The 15,123-nt window shown below is 46.2% G+C and overlaps 1 protein-coding gene across 9 annotated transcripts in view; it reads right to left on the bottom strand.

Moving 5' to 3' along the window:
* Positions 1-15,123, bottom strand: part of recql5 (RecQ helicase-like 5) — a 270,455-nt gene that overhangs the window by 71,449 nt on the left and 183,883 nt on the right. For 4 of the 9 annotated variants that reach the window (XR_011936154.1, XM_072482940.1, XM_072482939.1 and 1 more), the window contains 2 exons: positions 3,896-3,984; positions 3,348-3,441 (listed from right to left, as the gene is read on the bottom strand). Coding sequence is in view for 4 of the 9 variants with exons in the window: in XM_072482940.1 (XP_072339041.1) it covers positions 3,348-3,441; positions 3,896-3,984 (183 nt within the window). In the remaining 5 variants the exon portion in view is untranslated. Of the gene's footprint in view, positions 1-3,347; positions 3,442-3,895; positions 3,985-15,123 lie in introns of those variants that run through there. The other 5 variants (XR_011936157.1, XR_011936155.1, XM_072482938.1 and 2 more) reach the window with 2 other exon arrangements.

The raw sequence follows: 15,123 nt of genomic DNA, 5'->3' as shown, positions 1-15,123 counted from the left end.
TGCCTTTGGCAGGAAAATCAGCAGGCATTGAAAAATAAACAGGAATTGCAGCAGCATGTTCATTTTAACCGCCTATACCCAACCCGCCAGTGACAGAGGGAGACCATCCCACCTTGCCAGATCAGCTTTCACCCTCCCCACCAAACTAGAAATGTTGGACCTACGGACGCCCCCCCAATCTCGGGAAACCTGCAATCCCAGGTATCTAAAGTGAGTCCCTGCCTTACGGAATGGACAGCCCCCCCACATCTGCCCCCACCCCTGGCCGAGACACCACAAAATATTCACTCTTGTCTAGATTTAATTTGTTCCCGGAGAAAGACCCAAACACCTGAAACAGCTCCAGTATTCCCCCTATTGACACACTTAGTTCTGACACGAATAATAACAAGTCATCGGCTCTATCCCCCTCCGCACTATCCCTTTCCATACCCCCGAATTTCTTAATGCGATGGTCAATCGCTCAATCGCGAGTGCAAACAGCAGGGGGGACATAGGACATCCCTGCCTAGTCCCATGGTGGAGAGGAAAGTATTCTGAGCTGATGTTATTTGTGCGGACGCTGGCCACACTCCCTCTGTTATTGGAAAGTTCCTTAAATCCACTGGCAACCGTAAAGCCCATTCAAAGCGTTCTTCTTGCTACCATGCCAAGATAAATTTTCCGGAATCCTTCGAGGACTGCTTTCTTTTCAAACAGAGACAGTTTCCCTCCCATCATCCGGTGAAGGTAACACACAGAGTAAAGCAACATTTTATCTCTGCTGACCACACAGAGCCCCTGTCTGTCTGGTGGTATTCATTGGGGAGGGAGAGGCGGTAGATTTAAAACTGAGATGAGGAGGCACTACCTTTCGCAGAGGGGAATTTCTGGAGCATGCTACCCCAGAGTGCAGTGGAGTCCGAATCATTAAATAGTTTCAAGAGGGAGATAGATATATTTCTGATTAATATAAATTGGGTAGGGAACAGGTAGGGAGGTGGCTTTGAGACCAGGAAGAGATCAGCCATGATCTGATTGAATGGCGGAGTAAGCTCGAAGGGCTGAATTGCCTACTGCTGCTCCTAATTCATATGTTCCTATGATTTGTAGCGAAGCCTGTAACTCAATCTCAAAAATGTATTTATTTTTTATAAATTTAGAGTACCCAATTCATTTTTCAAATTAAGGGTCAATTCAGCGTGGCCAATCCACCTACCCTGCACATCTTTTGGGTTGTGGGGGCGAAACCCACGCAAACATGGGGAGAATGTGCAAACCACACAGATAGTGACCCAGAGCCGGGATTGAACCTGGGACCTCGGCGCTGTGAGGCTGGTGTGCTACCCACTGCACCACCGTGCTGTCCTCTCGATCTCAAAATTGCCATCCTCTGCCCTCTTTCCCATGGCAAGGTGAAATACATTAAACTTGCATCTAGGCAGAAATGCTAATTAGCTATCCTTGATCCCAAATCCCTGAACACAACAGTTTCCAACTTAATATCAACATCATCTTTCTGGGACTTTGGGAGAGTCAAAGGTCTACTCATTGCAAACTCAGACACTAATGCCATTGGCTCCAAGCATAAATGCCTTACACCTTCTTCTCAGTAAAACAATCTTAACCTTCCTTTGATCGTTAACAATCAAACCACCCAGGGTTTGTGTCAGACAGACTTCAAAACAGGTCGCATGACCTCTTCATTTATCCTACATTTAAAGTTGTCTCAAATTATATTATAAACCTCATAACTGTAACAATTTCATTCGCACAAATTTGGGTAAAGTGTCATATTACCAAGCATTTGGCATTGTGTTTATTATTAACTCTACTGCTCTGAAAAAATATGAGAGCAAACATTCCCATTTGCTAAATAATCTTGCCTTACCCGACTCTTGCTAACAGTTAATGGTACAAGGTAAACAATGAGAGCATCATCTTCTCTTTAAAACCAGTGCATATAAATTAAGCTTTGCTGTTACATCAAGTCTTGTGAGTATCTCTTTAAGAAAGGTTTTTGTCTTATCACATGGCTTCAGTGATGTCATTTTTATGGGTGGAGCTGAGCTGTGGCTGTGAGTTTTGCTTTAGCTTTCACATTTGGCTGCTGTGGACACAGACAGAGAAGTGTTTTGGCCTGTCTCTCTATTTTCATTTTAAAGAGTTGGTCCAAGGAAAAACCCATTGATTATAACTACTTGTTGTTTTAGTAACTTAAAAGATATAGTATGCTTTCCGGAAGGGTTTAAACCTGATGAGACAGGGTCAAAATTTCAGGAAAATCTAGTCTTATTCAAGTGAGAATGCGGAGTGCTGGGCCATGTCCTTAAAAAAGGATTTTTTGGTTTATGGGATTTTGTTTTTGAATTGGAACAGTTAAGGGGGGAATTCATTAAGTGTTATACATAGATTACTGTAGCTGTGTGGGGTCTTTATGTTTGTAATTGATAAAAAATCTTTTTGTGTGTCTTTATACAAATGTTAACTAAAATTCTTAGAATAAAGCTCATTTTGATTAAAATGTCTAGGAAGACTGTTGTTGAATAACATCTGAAGGGTTGGGCGCTTGTGCTGAACCTAGCCAAATTCAACATTAAAAAGTTACAGGTCAGCTGAACTCCATAATACACTTTGGAGTTGTTAAACCCTGGCCCATAACAATCATGACACAATGCAGTAATCGAGCCTGCTCCAGATCAATGGTGCACGGAGCATAATTGTTCTCATTTTAACATTGTCATACCCAACATTTATTAATAATAATCTTTATTGTCACAAGTAGGCTTACATTAACACTGCAATGAAGTTACTGTGAAAACCCCCTAGTCGCCACATTCTGGCGCCTATTGGGTACACAGAGGGAGAATTCAGAATGTCTAAATTACCTAACAAACACGTCTTTCCGGTCTTGTGGGAGGAAACCGAAGCACCTCAGAGGAAACCCACGCAGACACGGGAGAACATGCAAACTCCGCACAGACTGTGAGCCAAGCCGGGAATCGAACTCAGGACCCTGGAGCTCTGAAGCAGCAGTGCTAACCACGATGCTACCGTGTCGCCCATAAAATAATTACATAGTTAAAATTCAGTGCTGTATACTTTATTTTCATTCGAGTTTCCAGTTATAACTCTTTGCATTTCACACTCACTAGTTAAAATAGTCTCTTATTCGAAGTGTCTTAGTTGTAGCCTTTTAAATGTAATGCTTCTGCGACTCTACAAGATTCTGAATTCTTACCAATCTCCTCATTCTGCTGCCTCTCCTTGGCTGCTGATAACCATGCATAATTGTGTAAATAGACTTAAGAAGCCACTTTGTATTAAATGCAGTAGTTCCCTAACCATATATAATTTTGTTTACCCACCTTTCTCAGCACCAGTGCTTTGTATAAGTTCGCCATCTTGGTGATTTTGAAAGCTTCATATTCCATTTCTATGGCACATGAGTGAGGATTAGCCCTGTTAGAGAGAGGAGCACAAGGGCATGTAATCAATCATTTGTGAGAGCTAGAGAGCACTCTGGCACAATATACAAACTAAAAACCTCATGGACATACAGAACTAATATCTTGAAAGGTTTCCATGTAAACATCAGTTTTTAACGAAGAACACAATTTTGTGTGTACTTCTTTGTCTTTACCATTGACATGCCATTAGCCGTCTCAACCCAGAGCTCTGGAATTGCTTCAGCCAGTCCCTCCAACGGCCTCACTTCCTTTAAAATGCTGCTTCAAATCTAACTCTTCAATCAAGCTATTGGTCATCTTTAACTCAGTATCAATTTTTGTCTCGTTACACTCCTGCAAAGTGACTTGGGATTTTTTACTATATTAAAGGAGCTATATAAATATAAGCTGAAGCTGTTGTGGGTAAATAAACATGTGTGTAATTGGCTGCTGCATATATCACCTACCACTCTGGTTTTGCAACTCCCTGTTGTTTGATCTTAGTTAGTGCCTCCTCCAACATGTAGAGACAATGTTCGCGTGTCTGATTCAACAAGTAGTGGCAAAAAGGAAGAAAAGAGAAAGGCAAAACAATTAATGCACAAACCTGATATCCAGTGCCAACAAGATAAACGATTAGCAATGTAACATTTTTGCACAATCATTCCCAAAAATGCATTATACATGCCACTTTAATAAGTGGCCATTTTGTAAAAATATATTCTCCAGTGCATAAACTTCCAGTAGTTGACTCACTTCTTTTTGAAATCAATGAATACATTTTAAATCCCCAGCCTGATACAATGATACCAGCTAGTCAGTTCTTCAGCTCTTCTGGAGTCAAAGTCAATATTTATCCCTCAATCAATAACACTAAAAATTGATTATCTGCTCAGCTATCGCATTGCTACTTTTGGGGCCTTGCAGTAATCAAATAGGCTGCTGTTTTCCCCTACACGACAACAGTTGCTGCAAAGCTATTCAGATGTTGATACAACACCCTGGGCAAGTGCGCAATTCCGGTCCTACTGTCCGGGAGTCACAACACATAGGAATTAACCAATAATTCTTATGAAAATACCTGAAATCTTTGGTCTTATTTAAAAACAAGTATTTTTATTGATTTTCATTTGTATTTATAACAAAAAAAAGAAAAGGTAAGAAAACACAGAGTTGCTACTCTACTGTCTACATACAGGTCTCCTACTGTCCACTTTGTTCTGACTCCATGTTTTGAAGGAGACAACTATTGTTGCAGGAATTAATTTATGGTATTTGCAGATGGGGCCGTAGAGAACATTGCACCAAGTTTAAAATGGTGCCAGGTCCTTGGAATGGCCACCACCATTCCACAAACAGTGGGGTTGTAGCCAGTGCTCAGAGTGATGTCCCTAGACAGGAAGTCTCCTCCATTTGCACTCATTTCATCCACCCTAATTCACCCACCCTCATACCCTTGCTGTGTTAGCCAATGCTTGGAGGGCTGTCCCCATGCAGGAGGTCTCCTTCATTTGTACCCATTCTGCCTCCGGCTTTTTCACCCAACCTCGTACCCTTGCAGAGCCAACCCTACCATATTCTTCCTTCTTTGTAAGATCCTGGGGGGTTTTCCTGCCCACACAAACACCATAATTAATTTATCTACCTTGGTGAAGAAGACCTTGGGATGAAGATTGGGAGGGAACTGAATAGGACGAGGAATCTTGGCAGCACATTCATTTTTATTGTCTGCACTCTTCCCGCCAAGGACAGCAGGAGCGAGTCCACCTCTGCAAGTCTCTCTTTACCTATTCCACTAGGCTCGACAGGTTTCACTTATGGATCCGTGTCCAGTCGTGGGCTATCTGGATCCTCAGGTATCAGAACTTGGTTTGGGCCAGTTTGAACAGCAGCACCCCAAGCCCCCTGGGGGTTCACGGGGAAGATTTTGCTCTTGCTCAGGTTAGGTTTGTAACCTGGGAAGGCTCCGAACTCCTTTGGGAATTTCATCATTCCTCCATGCTGAGCCATAGAGGAGGTCATCTGCATAGAGTGAGACTCTACTCTCTGTTCCCCTTTTACTGCCTTACCACCCCTTCGACGACCTGAGGGCGATACCCATTGGCTCGATTGCCAGGACGAAGAGCAGCAGGGACAATGGGCATCCCTGCCTCGTGCCTCCGTGCAGCCGCAAGTATTCAGAGCGTTTGACCATACGCTCGCCACGGGAATGCTGTACAGTAGTTTCATCCATCAGGTGAACCCTGGTCCTTACCCAAATCATTCCAGTATCTCCATGAGGTACCTCCAGGGTAGCACTGTAGCATAGTGGTCAGCACAGTTGCTTCACAGCTCCAGGATCCCAGGTTCGATTCCCGGCTTGGGTCACTGTCTGTGCGGAGTCTGCATGTTCTCCCCGTGTGTGCGTGGTTTCCTCCGGGTGCTCCGGTTTCCTCCCACAGTCCAAAGATGTGCGGGTTAGGAGGATTGGCCATTTTAAATTGCCCTTAGTGTCCAGCAAAGGTTAAGTGGGGTTACTGGGTTACGGGGATGGAGTGGAGGTGCGGGCTTGGGTGGGGTGCTCTTTCCAAGGGCCGGTGCAGACTCGATGGGCCGAATGACCTCCTTCAGCACTGTAAATTCTATCTATCTATCCATTCGACTCTATCGAAGACCTACTCTGCATCTAGGGAGATGATCACTTCTGGTGTCTCCTCGCTGAGTGGGGTCATAAACATATGCAGCATGTTCACCCGTAGCTGTCTGTTCTTGACAAACCCGGTCTGATCTTCCGGCACTACCACTGACACACACCTTTCCAGTTGCCTCGCCAGGGCCTTCAGCAGGACTTTGGCATCAGTGTTCAGGAATTAGATGGGTCTGTATGACCTGCACACTGTCAGATATGTCTTTTTTTGGGATCAGAGATATCGAGGCCTGTGCCAGCGTGGGCGGCCGGACCACTCTGGACAGCGAATCATCGAATATCTCCCGCAGGTGCTGGGCTAGTGCTGCCATGAACTTTTTATGGAACTCCACCAGGATTCCATCTGGACATGGTGCCTTCCCGAACTGCATGGAGTTGATTCTCTCCACGACCTCTTCCCGTCCAAATGGATCTTCCAGTCTCGGTTCCCTTTCGTCCCCCACAACTGGTATATCCAGTCCATCAAGAAACAAATTAACCTTAGAGTCCCTCTCTGGGGTCTCGGAGGTCTACGTCCGCTGCAGAAGTCGCTGATATTATTGGTCGCTGTGACTAACCTGTCATTCCCGTCCCTCGCCTGCACGGTGTCCCTCGTGGCTGCCTGCTTTCTCAGCTGGTGAGCCAGTAGGCGGCTGCTCAATAATTACAGTCACTAGGTTTGTAAGTTTAAAGACAATAATTGTTTATTTATAACAAGAACTATAATGAACTATACAGCAAATACAACTGGTTAACTATTGACTAATTCCTAACTCACCACTTTAACTTACCCCTCCTTCCACACACAAGGCAAACACAAAGGGAAAGTGGTCAAAACAAAGCAAAAGCAAAAAAGAATCTTTGTTTCAGATTATGGTTTTAGCACACCATTCTTCATAGCAAGCTTGAGGTTGAAATCTTTGTTTGCGAAGTTCAACTTAAAGTGGCGGCCATGGAGTGGTCACACATTTGATGGCTACCACTCGAGATGGAATTTCTTGATTCTTTTCCACCCGATTTAAGGAGTGTGTTAGCTGGTGTGAGGAATTGAAGTAAGCATCCGAGGGGCCGGTTTGTGTCTTACCAGATGAGGAATGTAACAAGTAGGTGAGCAGCAGCTGTGCAAAAGTTTATTCGAGGTGCAACACAGGTAAAAATGGCAGAGGGTGCTGGAGCATTGTTGCCCGCTTTGGTCTACCGAACACTTGTGGACTTTTTGAATGCAAAGTTCCAGCAGCAGGGGCAGGAGGCCTCAGAGGACCTGGCTAAGGTGGTGGAGCTGTTCAGGATGGCTATCTAGAGAGTGGAGCAGGGACTGGAGGTGCAGGGTCTGGCACTCCAGATGGTGGAGCAGTCGGTGGTGCAGCACAAGGACCAACTGGCCTCGCTGGAGGCGGATATGGTACTCATGGCAGCGAGCCATAAGAGGTTGAGGGAGAAGGTGGAGGAGTTGGAGAACTGTTCCAGGATGCAGAATCTCGATCGGGGGGCTGACTGAGGGGATGGAGGGAGTGCAGGCCACAAAGTATGTGGCGAGCATGTTTGAGAAGCTGGTGGGGGAGGGGGGTCTTTGCACGTTCCCCCTCCCAAGGTGATCCAGCGCAAAGGACGCTGAGGAGGCCGAAGGCAGGGGAGCTGCCGAGAGCAATGGTGGTGCACCTGCTCGATAAGGGGAAGATATTGAGGTGGGCGAAACCAAATGAAAAAATGCACCTGAGAAGAAAACGTGCTGATAATCTACCAGGACCTGGGTGCAGAGTTGGCCAAGCTGCGGGCCGGTTATAATCGGATCAAGGCTGCCCTCTGCAAGGAAGGGGTGAAGTTTGGGGTGTTGAATTGTGTGGGTCACACAACGGAATCAAGAGTTTTTTATTGACACACCGGAGGGAGGCCAGGGAATTTATGCGAGACCATGGACTGGGAGGAGATGCTAAAGTGGGGAATGAAGTGCTGACGTGGGTGGAGTGGGTGTTGCGCAGGTGAAGAGAAGGTTTATTAAAAATTCATTTACGGGATGTGGGTGTCGCTAGTTAGGCCAGCATTTATTGCCCATCCCGAGTTGCCCTTCAGAAGGTGGTGGTGAGTTTTCTTCTTGAACCGCTGCAGTCCTTCAGGTGTAGGTATGCGCACTGTGCTGTTACGGAGAAAGTTCCACGATTTTGTCCCAACAACAACAAAGGAACAGCACTATATTTCCAAATCAGGGTGGTGAGTGACTTAGAGGGGAACTTGGCAGAGGACATCTTGAAGAGGGTACGAAGATGATTGAGGCGTGGAGCTAGCTAAAGATGTGTTATGGGGGGGGGGGCAGAAACCCCCCATTAGAATAGTCACCTGAAACGTCAGGGACTCAACAGCCAGTGAAAAGATTTTAAGGCTTCATCCATCTGAAAACTCTAAGAGCCGACATAGTCTTCCTCCAGGAGATCCACCTCAAGGAGGAGAACCACTACGGGTAAGACTGAGCTGGGTGGGACAGACTTACCAATCGTGCTACGTGATGAGGGCTAGGGGGGTGGCCATACAGCACAATCAGAGAACAGCATTTAAATGACGAGGACGGTTAGGGACCAAGGGGGATAGTACATCATGGTTAGTGATGACCTGGAAGGGTTACCAGTGGTCTTTGTAAACGTGTATGCTCCCAACTGGGACAACACAGAATTCAGGAAGAGAACCATGGCAGGAACCATGTGGGGGAAATTTGCATACGTCCGTGTGCTCACCCTAACTTGAAGGTGTACCTGTGCAAGAGACCCTAGCTGTTCAAGTGAAGACAATCATCCAGCAGAGGGCAGTAGAGCGGAGCTGCTGATCGGCTGTTGCGGGGGAAATTTGCATACGTCCGTGCGCTCACGCTAACTTGAACGTGGTTTGTGGAGGAGCTATTGTTAAGTGACACATAAACCCGAAACACTTCTTCAGTGTTTCCCTCCCTACCCCCTCCTCTAACCAAACAAAAACAATCGCTGTAAAGATCAAGAGGAAAGTACGAGGGCAGGTAGAAGGAGAAAGAAGTTGAACCGTGACGCCACAGACTGCAGGTAAGGGATTGGCTGGTGACTGGTAAGTAGTTTTTCTTTTATTTTCCCTCAGGTATTATCGTGCGGGGTGAAGAAGTTGCTGAGTGAGTGCTTGCTGAGAAGGGGAGTGAATAACAGGTAATCTCTTTCTTTTTTTAATCGAGAGGGGTTGGCAGGGAAGGTAGTGAAATGTTCCTCCTGCAGAATGTTTGAGGTGAGGGACGCCGTCAGTGTCCCTGCTGATTTCATCTGTGGGAAGTGCACCCATCTCCAGCTCCTCAGAAACCGCCTTAGGGAACTGGAGCTGGAGCTGGATGAACTTCGGATAATTCGGGAGACAGAGGTGGTCATAGATAGAAGCTTCAGGGATGTAGTTACTCCAAAGACTAAAGACAGATGGGTGACGGCGAGAGGGGCTGGGAGGAAGCAGTCAGTACAGGGATCCCCTGTGGTCGTTCCCCTTAGTAACAAGTATAACGCTTTGGATACTGTTGGGGGGGTGGGGGGGGGGGGGGACTTACCAGGGGTAAGCCATGGGGTACAGGTCTCTGGCACAGAGTCTGTCCCTGTTGCTCAGAAGGGAAGGGGGGAGAGGAGTAGAGCATTAGTCATTGGAGACTCCATAGTTAGGGGGATAGATAGGAGATTCTGTGGGAACGAGAGAGACTCGCGGTTGGTGTGTTGCCTTCCAGGTGCCAGGGTGCGTGATGTCTCGGATCGTGTTTTCGGGATCCTTAAGGGGGAGGGGGAGCAGCCCCAAGTCGTGGTCCACATAGGTACCAACGACATAGGTAGGAAAAGGGATAGAGATGTAAGGCAGAAATTCAGGGGGCTAGGGTGGAAACTTAGATCTAGGACAAACAGAGTTATTATCTCTGGGTTGTTACCCGTGCCACGTGATAGCGAGACGAGGAATAGGGAGAGAGAGCAGTTGAACACGTGGCTACAGGGATGGTGCAGGAGGGAGGGTTTCAGATTTCTGAATAATTGGGGCTCACTCTGGGGTCGGTGGGACTCTACAAACGGGATGGTCTACACCTGGACCAGAGGGGTACCAATATCCTGGGGGGGGGGGAAATTTGCTAATGCTCTTCGGGAGGGTTTAAACTAGTTCAGCAGGGGCTTGGGAACCTGAATTGTAGCTCCAGTATACAGGAGGTTGAGAGTAGTGAGGTCATGAGTAAGGTTTCAAAGTTGCAGGAGTGTACCGGCAGGCAGGAAGGTGGTTTAAAGTGTGTCTTCTTCAATGCCAGGAGCATCCGGAATAAGGTGGGTTAACATGCGGCATGGGTTGGTACCTGGGACTTTGATGTTGTGAGCAGTTTTGGGCCTTATCCAAGGAAGGATGCACTGGCCTGGGAAAGGGTCCAGAGGAGGTTCACAAGAATGATCCCCAGAATGAAGGGCTTTTCATTTGAGTAGTGGTTGAGGGCTCTGAGTCTGGGTCTGGACTCGATGGGGGTATAGAAGGATGAGGGAGGATCTCATTGAAACATAGAGAGGCCCCGATAGAGTCGACATCGAGAAGATGTTTCCAGTAGGAGGAGAGACTAGAACCAGACTGCACAACCTCAGACTCAAGTGACGGTCCATTGAAACTGAGATGAGGAGGAATTTCTTCAGCCAGAGGGCAGTCATGGAATCCCTACAGTGCAGAAGGAGGCCATTCGGCTCATTGAGCCTGCACCGACACTTTGAAACAGCACTCTACACATATCCACTCCCCTGTCCACCCTGCCCTATCCACGTAACCCGCACATCTATGTACACTAAAGGGCAAATGAACATGTCCAATCACCTAGTCGGCACATCTTTGGACTGTGGGAGGAAACCGGAGCACCCGGAGCAAACCCATGCAGACACGGGCAGAACGTACAAACTCCACACAGTGAACCTAGGCCGGAATTGAACCCAGGGTCCCTGGTGCTGTGAGGCAACATTGCTAACCACTGTTGCCACTGTGGAACACATTGCTGCAGAAGACTATGGAGGTCAAGAGCTGCACGGTAGCACAGTGGTTAGCACAGTTGCTTCACAGCTCCAGGGTTCCAGGTTAGATTCCCGGCTTCGGTCATTGTCTGTGCGGAATCTGCACGTTCTCCCAGTGTCTCCGTGGGTTTTCTCCGGGTGCTCTGGTTTCCTCTCACAGTCCAAAGATGTGGCTAGGTGGATTGGCCATGATAAATTGCCCATTGTGTCCCTCAACATTGAGGGCATTTAAAAGTTTATTGGATAAACATATGGATGATAATGGCATAATGTAGATGGCTTTTGTTTCGGTGCAACATCGTGGGCCGAAGGGCCTGTACTGCGCTGTATTGTTCTATGTTCTATGTAAAACATTAGGCGGGATTATGGGGTTATGGGGATAGATGGAGGCGTGAGCTTATGTAGGTGCTCCTTCCAAGGGTCGGTGCAGGCTCGATGGGCCGAATGGTCTAATTCTGTTCCTTTATCTTGGTCTTATGAAGATTATACCCATGAAATCTGACGGTAAATTCACCTGTTTGAAGGATTCTTGACCTACCCTGCCTGAATAAAGAGCAGGTGCTCGTGGTCCAGCAAGACTAAAATGAAATGTATCTATTTATTTGAACTATTATCTGCTTATTAATTAAGGTTCAATTTACATTGATTTCAATTTGTGTTGAAAGTAGAAGTTACAAAAAGTGAAATAAGAACACAAGAATATTAGTAGGACATGGAGATCAGCCATGATCTGACTGAATGGTGGAGCAGGCTTGAAGGTCCGAATTGTCTACTTCTGCTCCTAATTCCTATGTTCCTAAGTAGGCTATTCAGCCCTTCATACTTGGAGGAGGAGGCCATTCAACCCTTCATACTTGTAGGAGGAGTAAGCTGGTGGCCAATGAATTGGCCGACAAAGCTGTGACCTGCCTAGTAACAAGTGTTGATTGGATATTATCCTTTTAGATAAATGGAGCCACAAGGTTCCATTTTAGGTTCTGCAGTCTGCGGGGGGAGGATTTCAACCAAACAATCCAGCTAAGCTTTCTCCATAAGGCCACAGTGAGGATTGATTCTCCTCCACTCCTCCAGCAAGACTGGGTGTCATTCTCTCAAATCTGCAAAGGCTTGAAGTCAAACCAAAACTGGAAGCAAGGTTTGATGTGAGATAACGTGTCCCAGGAAAGAAATAGGCTGAATATGAACCTTCAAACTGAAGGCCAATAAAAACTAAGGTCTCTCGCCAGAAGAAAGCCTGCTGCTGGGTGTACTGAATGAATGGCTCAGCAAGGAAGACCATCACCAGTTGTAAACTGGAGGCTTTGATCAACCAGCGTGCTGTGAGGAAAGCATGCTGCGAACCATCATTTGAAGCAAAGACTCTAATATTTTGACCTTCACCCTTATTATTTTCACCCCTTCTTCCCCCCCACCCTCTTTGTGTTTGTCTGTCTGTGTGTGTGGGTAGAGGTGGGACAGTTAAAGGGTTAGCTTGTTGTTATTCAGTTATATTCACTGAACATTTCACCATTAATCTTATTATAAATTAACAGTAATTGTATTTCAACTTACACACCTGATGACTGTAATTATTCAGCAGCCAAGGGCCAAAGACTTCAGGAATTTTTATAAGAATTATTGGTTAATTGACTTTTGTTGCGACTCCGGGATAAGTGGGACTTTAACTGACTGCACACTTACGCAGGGAGGCGTAATAATTGCAATATTTGTTGTAACCAGACATTTGGATTCATCTAACTGGTAGACTAGTTTGTTGAAGCAGTGTATTGAATGAGACGGTTAACATTACTTTGGTACCAGTTATCTGACTGGAATCATATGTGCATGATTAGAAACACACAAAAGGTTTTAAACTCAGTGTACAACACAGGAAACATAGGAATTCAGCCCTTTGAGCTTACTCTGCCATTCATAGAACATAAGAACATAGAACATAGAAAATACAGCACAGAACAGGCCCTTCGGCCCACGATGTTGTGCCGAACCTTTGTCCTAGATTAATCATAGATTATCATTGAATCTACAGTGCAGAAGGAGGCCATTCGGCCCCCTGAGTCTGCACCAGCTCTTGGAAAGAGCACCCTACCCAAACTCAACACCTCCACCCAACACCAAGGGCAATTTGGACATTAAGGGCAATTTATCATTGGCCAATTCACCTAACCCGCACATCTTTGGACTGTGGGAGGAAACCGGAGCACCCGGAGGAAACCCACGCAGACACGGGGAGGACGTGCAGACTCCGCACAGACAATGACCCAAGCCGAAATCGAACCTGGGACCATGGATCTGTGAAGCAATTGTGCTATCCACAATGCTACCGTGCTGCCCTTAAGAACAAATAAATCTACACTATATCATTTTCCCGTAATCCATGTACCTATCCAACAGCTGCTTGAAGGTCACTAATGTTTCCGACTCAACTACTTCCACAGGCAGTGCATTCCATGCCCCCACTACTCTCTGGGTAAAGAACCTACCTCTGATATCCCTCCTATATCTTCCACCTTTCACCTTAAATTTATGTCCCCTTGTAATGGTGTGTTCCACCTGGGGAAAAAGTCTCTGACTGTCTACTCTATCTATTCCCCTGATCATCTTATAAACCTCTATCAAGTCGCCCCTCATCCTTCTCCGCTCTAATGAGAAAAGGCCTAGCACCCTCAACCTTTCCTCGTAAGACCTACTCTCCATTCCAGGCAACATCCTGGTAAATCTTCTTTGCACCTTTTCCAGAGCTTCCACATCCTTCCTAAAATGAGGCGACCAGAACTGTACACAGTACTCCAAATGTGGCCTTACCAAAGTTTTGTACAGCTGCATCATCACCTCACGGCTCTTAAATTCAATCCCTCTGTTAATGAACGCGAGCACACCATAGGCCTTCTTCACAGCTCTATCCACTTGAGTGGCAACTTTCAAAGATGTATGAACATAGACCCCAAGGTCTCTCTGCTCCTCCACAATGCCAAGAACTCTACCGTTAACCCTGTATTCCGCATTCATATTTGTCCTTCCAAAATGGACAACCTCACACTTTTCAGGGTTAAACTCCATCTGCCACTTCTCAGCCCAGCTCTGCATCCTATCTATGTCTCTTTGCAGCCGACAACAGCCCTCCTTACTATCCACAACTCCACCAATCTTCGTATCGTCTGCAAATTTACTGACCCACCCTTCAACTCCCTCATCCAAGTCATTAATGAAAATCACAAACAGCAGAGGACCCAGAACTGATCCCTGCGGTACACCACTGGTAACTGGGATCCAGGCTGAATATTTGCCATCCACCACCACTCTCTGACTTCTATCGGTTAGCCAGTTCGTTATCCAACTGGCCAAATTTCCCACTATCCCATGCCTCCTTACTTTGTGCAGAAGCCTACCATGGGGAACTTTATCAAATGCCTTACTAAAATCCATGTACACTACATCCACTGCTTTACCTTCATCCACATGCTTGGTCACCTCCTCAAAGAATTCAATAAGATTTGTAAGGCAAGACCTACCCCTCACAAATCCGTGCTGACTATCCCTAATCAAGCAGTGTCTTTCCAGATGCTCAGAAATCCTATCCTTCAGTACCCTTTCCATTACTTTGCCTACCACCGAAGTAAGACTAACTGGCCTGTAATTCCCAGGGTTATCCCTAGTTCCTTTTTTGAACAGGGGCACGACATTCGCCACTCTCCAATCCCCTGGTATCACCCCTGTTGACAGTGAGGACGAAAAGATAATTGCCAACGGCTCTGCAATTTCATCTCTTGCTTCCCATAGAATCCTTGGATATAACCCGTCAGGCCCGGGGGACTTGTCTATCCTCAAGTTTTTCAAAATGCCCAACACATCTTCCTTCCTAACAAGTATTTCCTCGAGCTTACCAATCTGTTTCACACTGTCCTCTCCAACAATATCGCCCCTCTCATTTGTAAATACAGAAGAAAAGTACTCATTCAAGACCTCGCCTATCTCTTCAGACTCAATACACAATCTCCCGCTACTGTCCTTGATCGGACCT

This window comes from Scyliorhinus torazame, chromosome 18 (genome assembly GCF_047496885.1).
Source record: "Scyliorhinus torazame isolate Kashiwa2021f chromosome 18, sScyTor2.1, whole genome shotgun sequence".
In the NCBI taxonomy this organism is placed as follows: domain Eukaryota; kingdom Metazoa; phylum Chordata; class Chondrichthyes; order Carcharhiniformes; family Scyliorhinidae; genus Scyliorhinus; species Scyliorhinus torazame.
The sequence above is the reverse complement of the archived record's forward strand: the minus strand, read 5'-3'. Positions and strand labels throughout refer to the sequence as shown.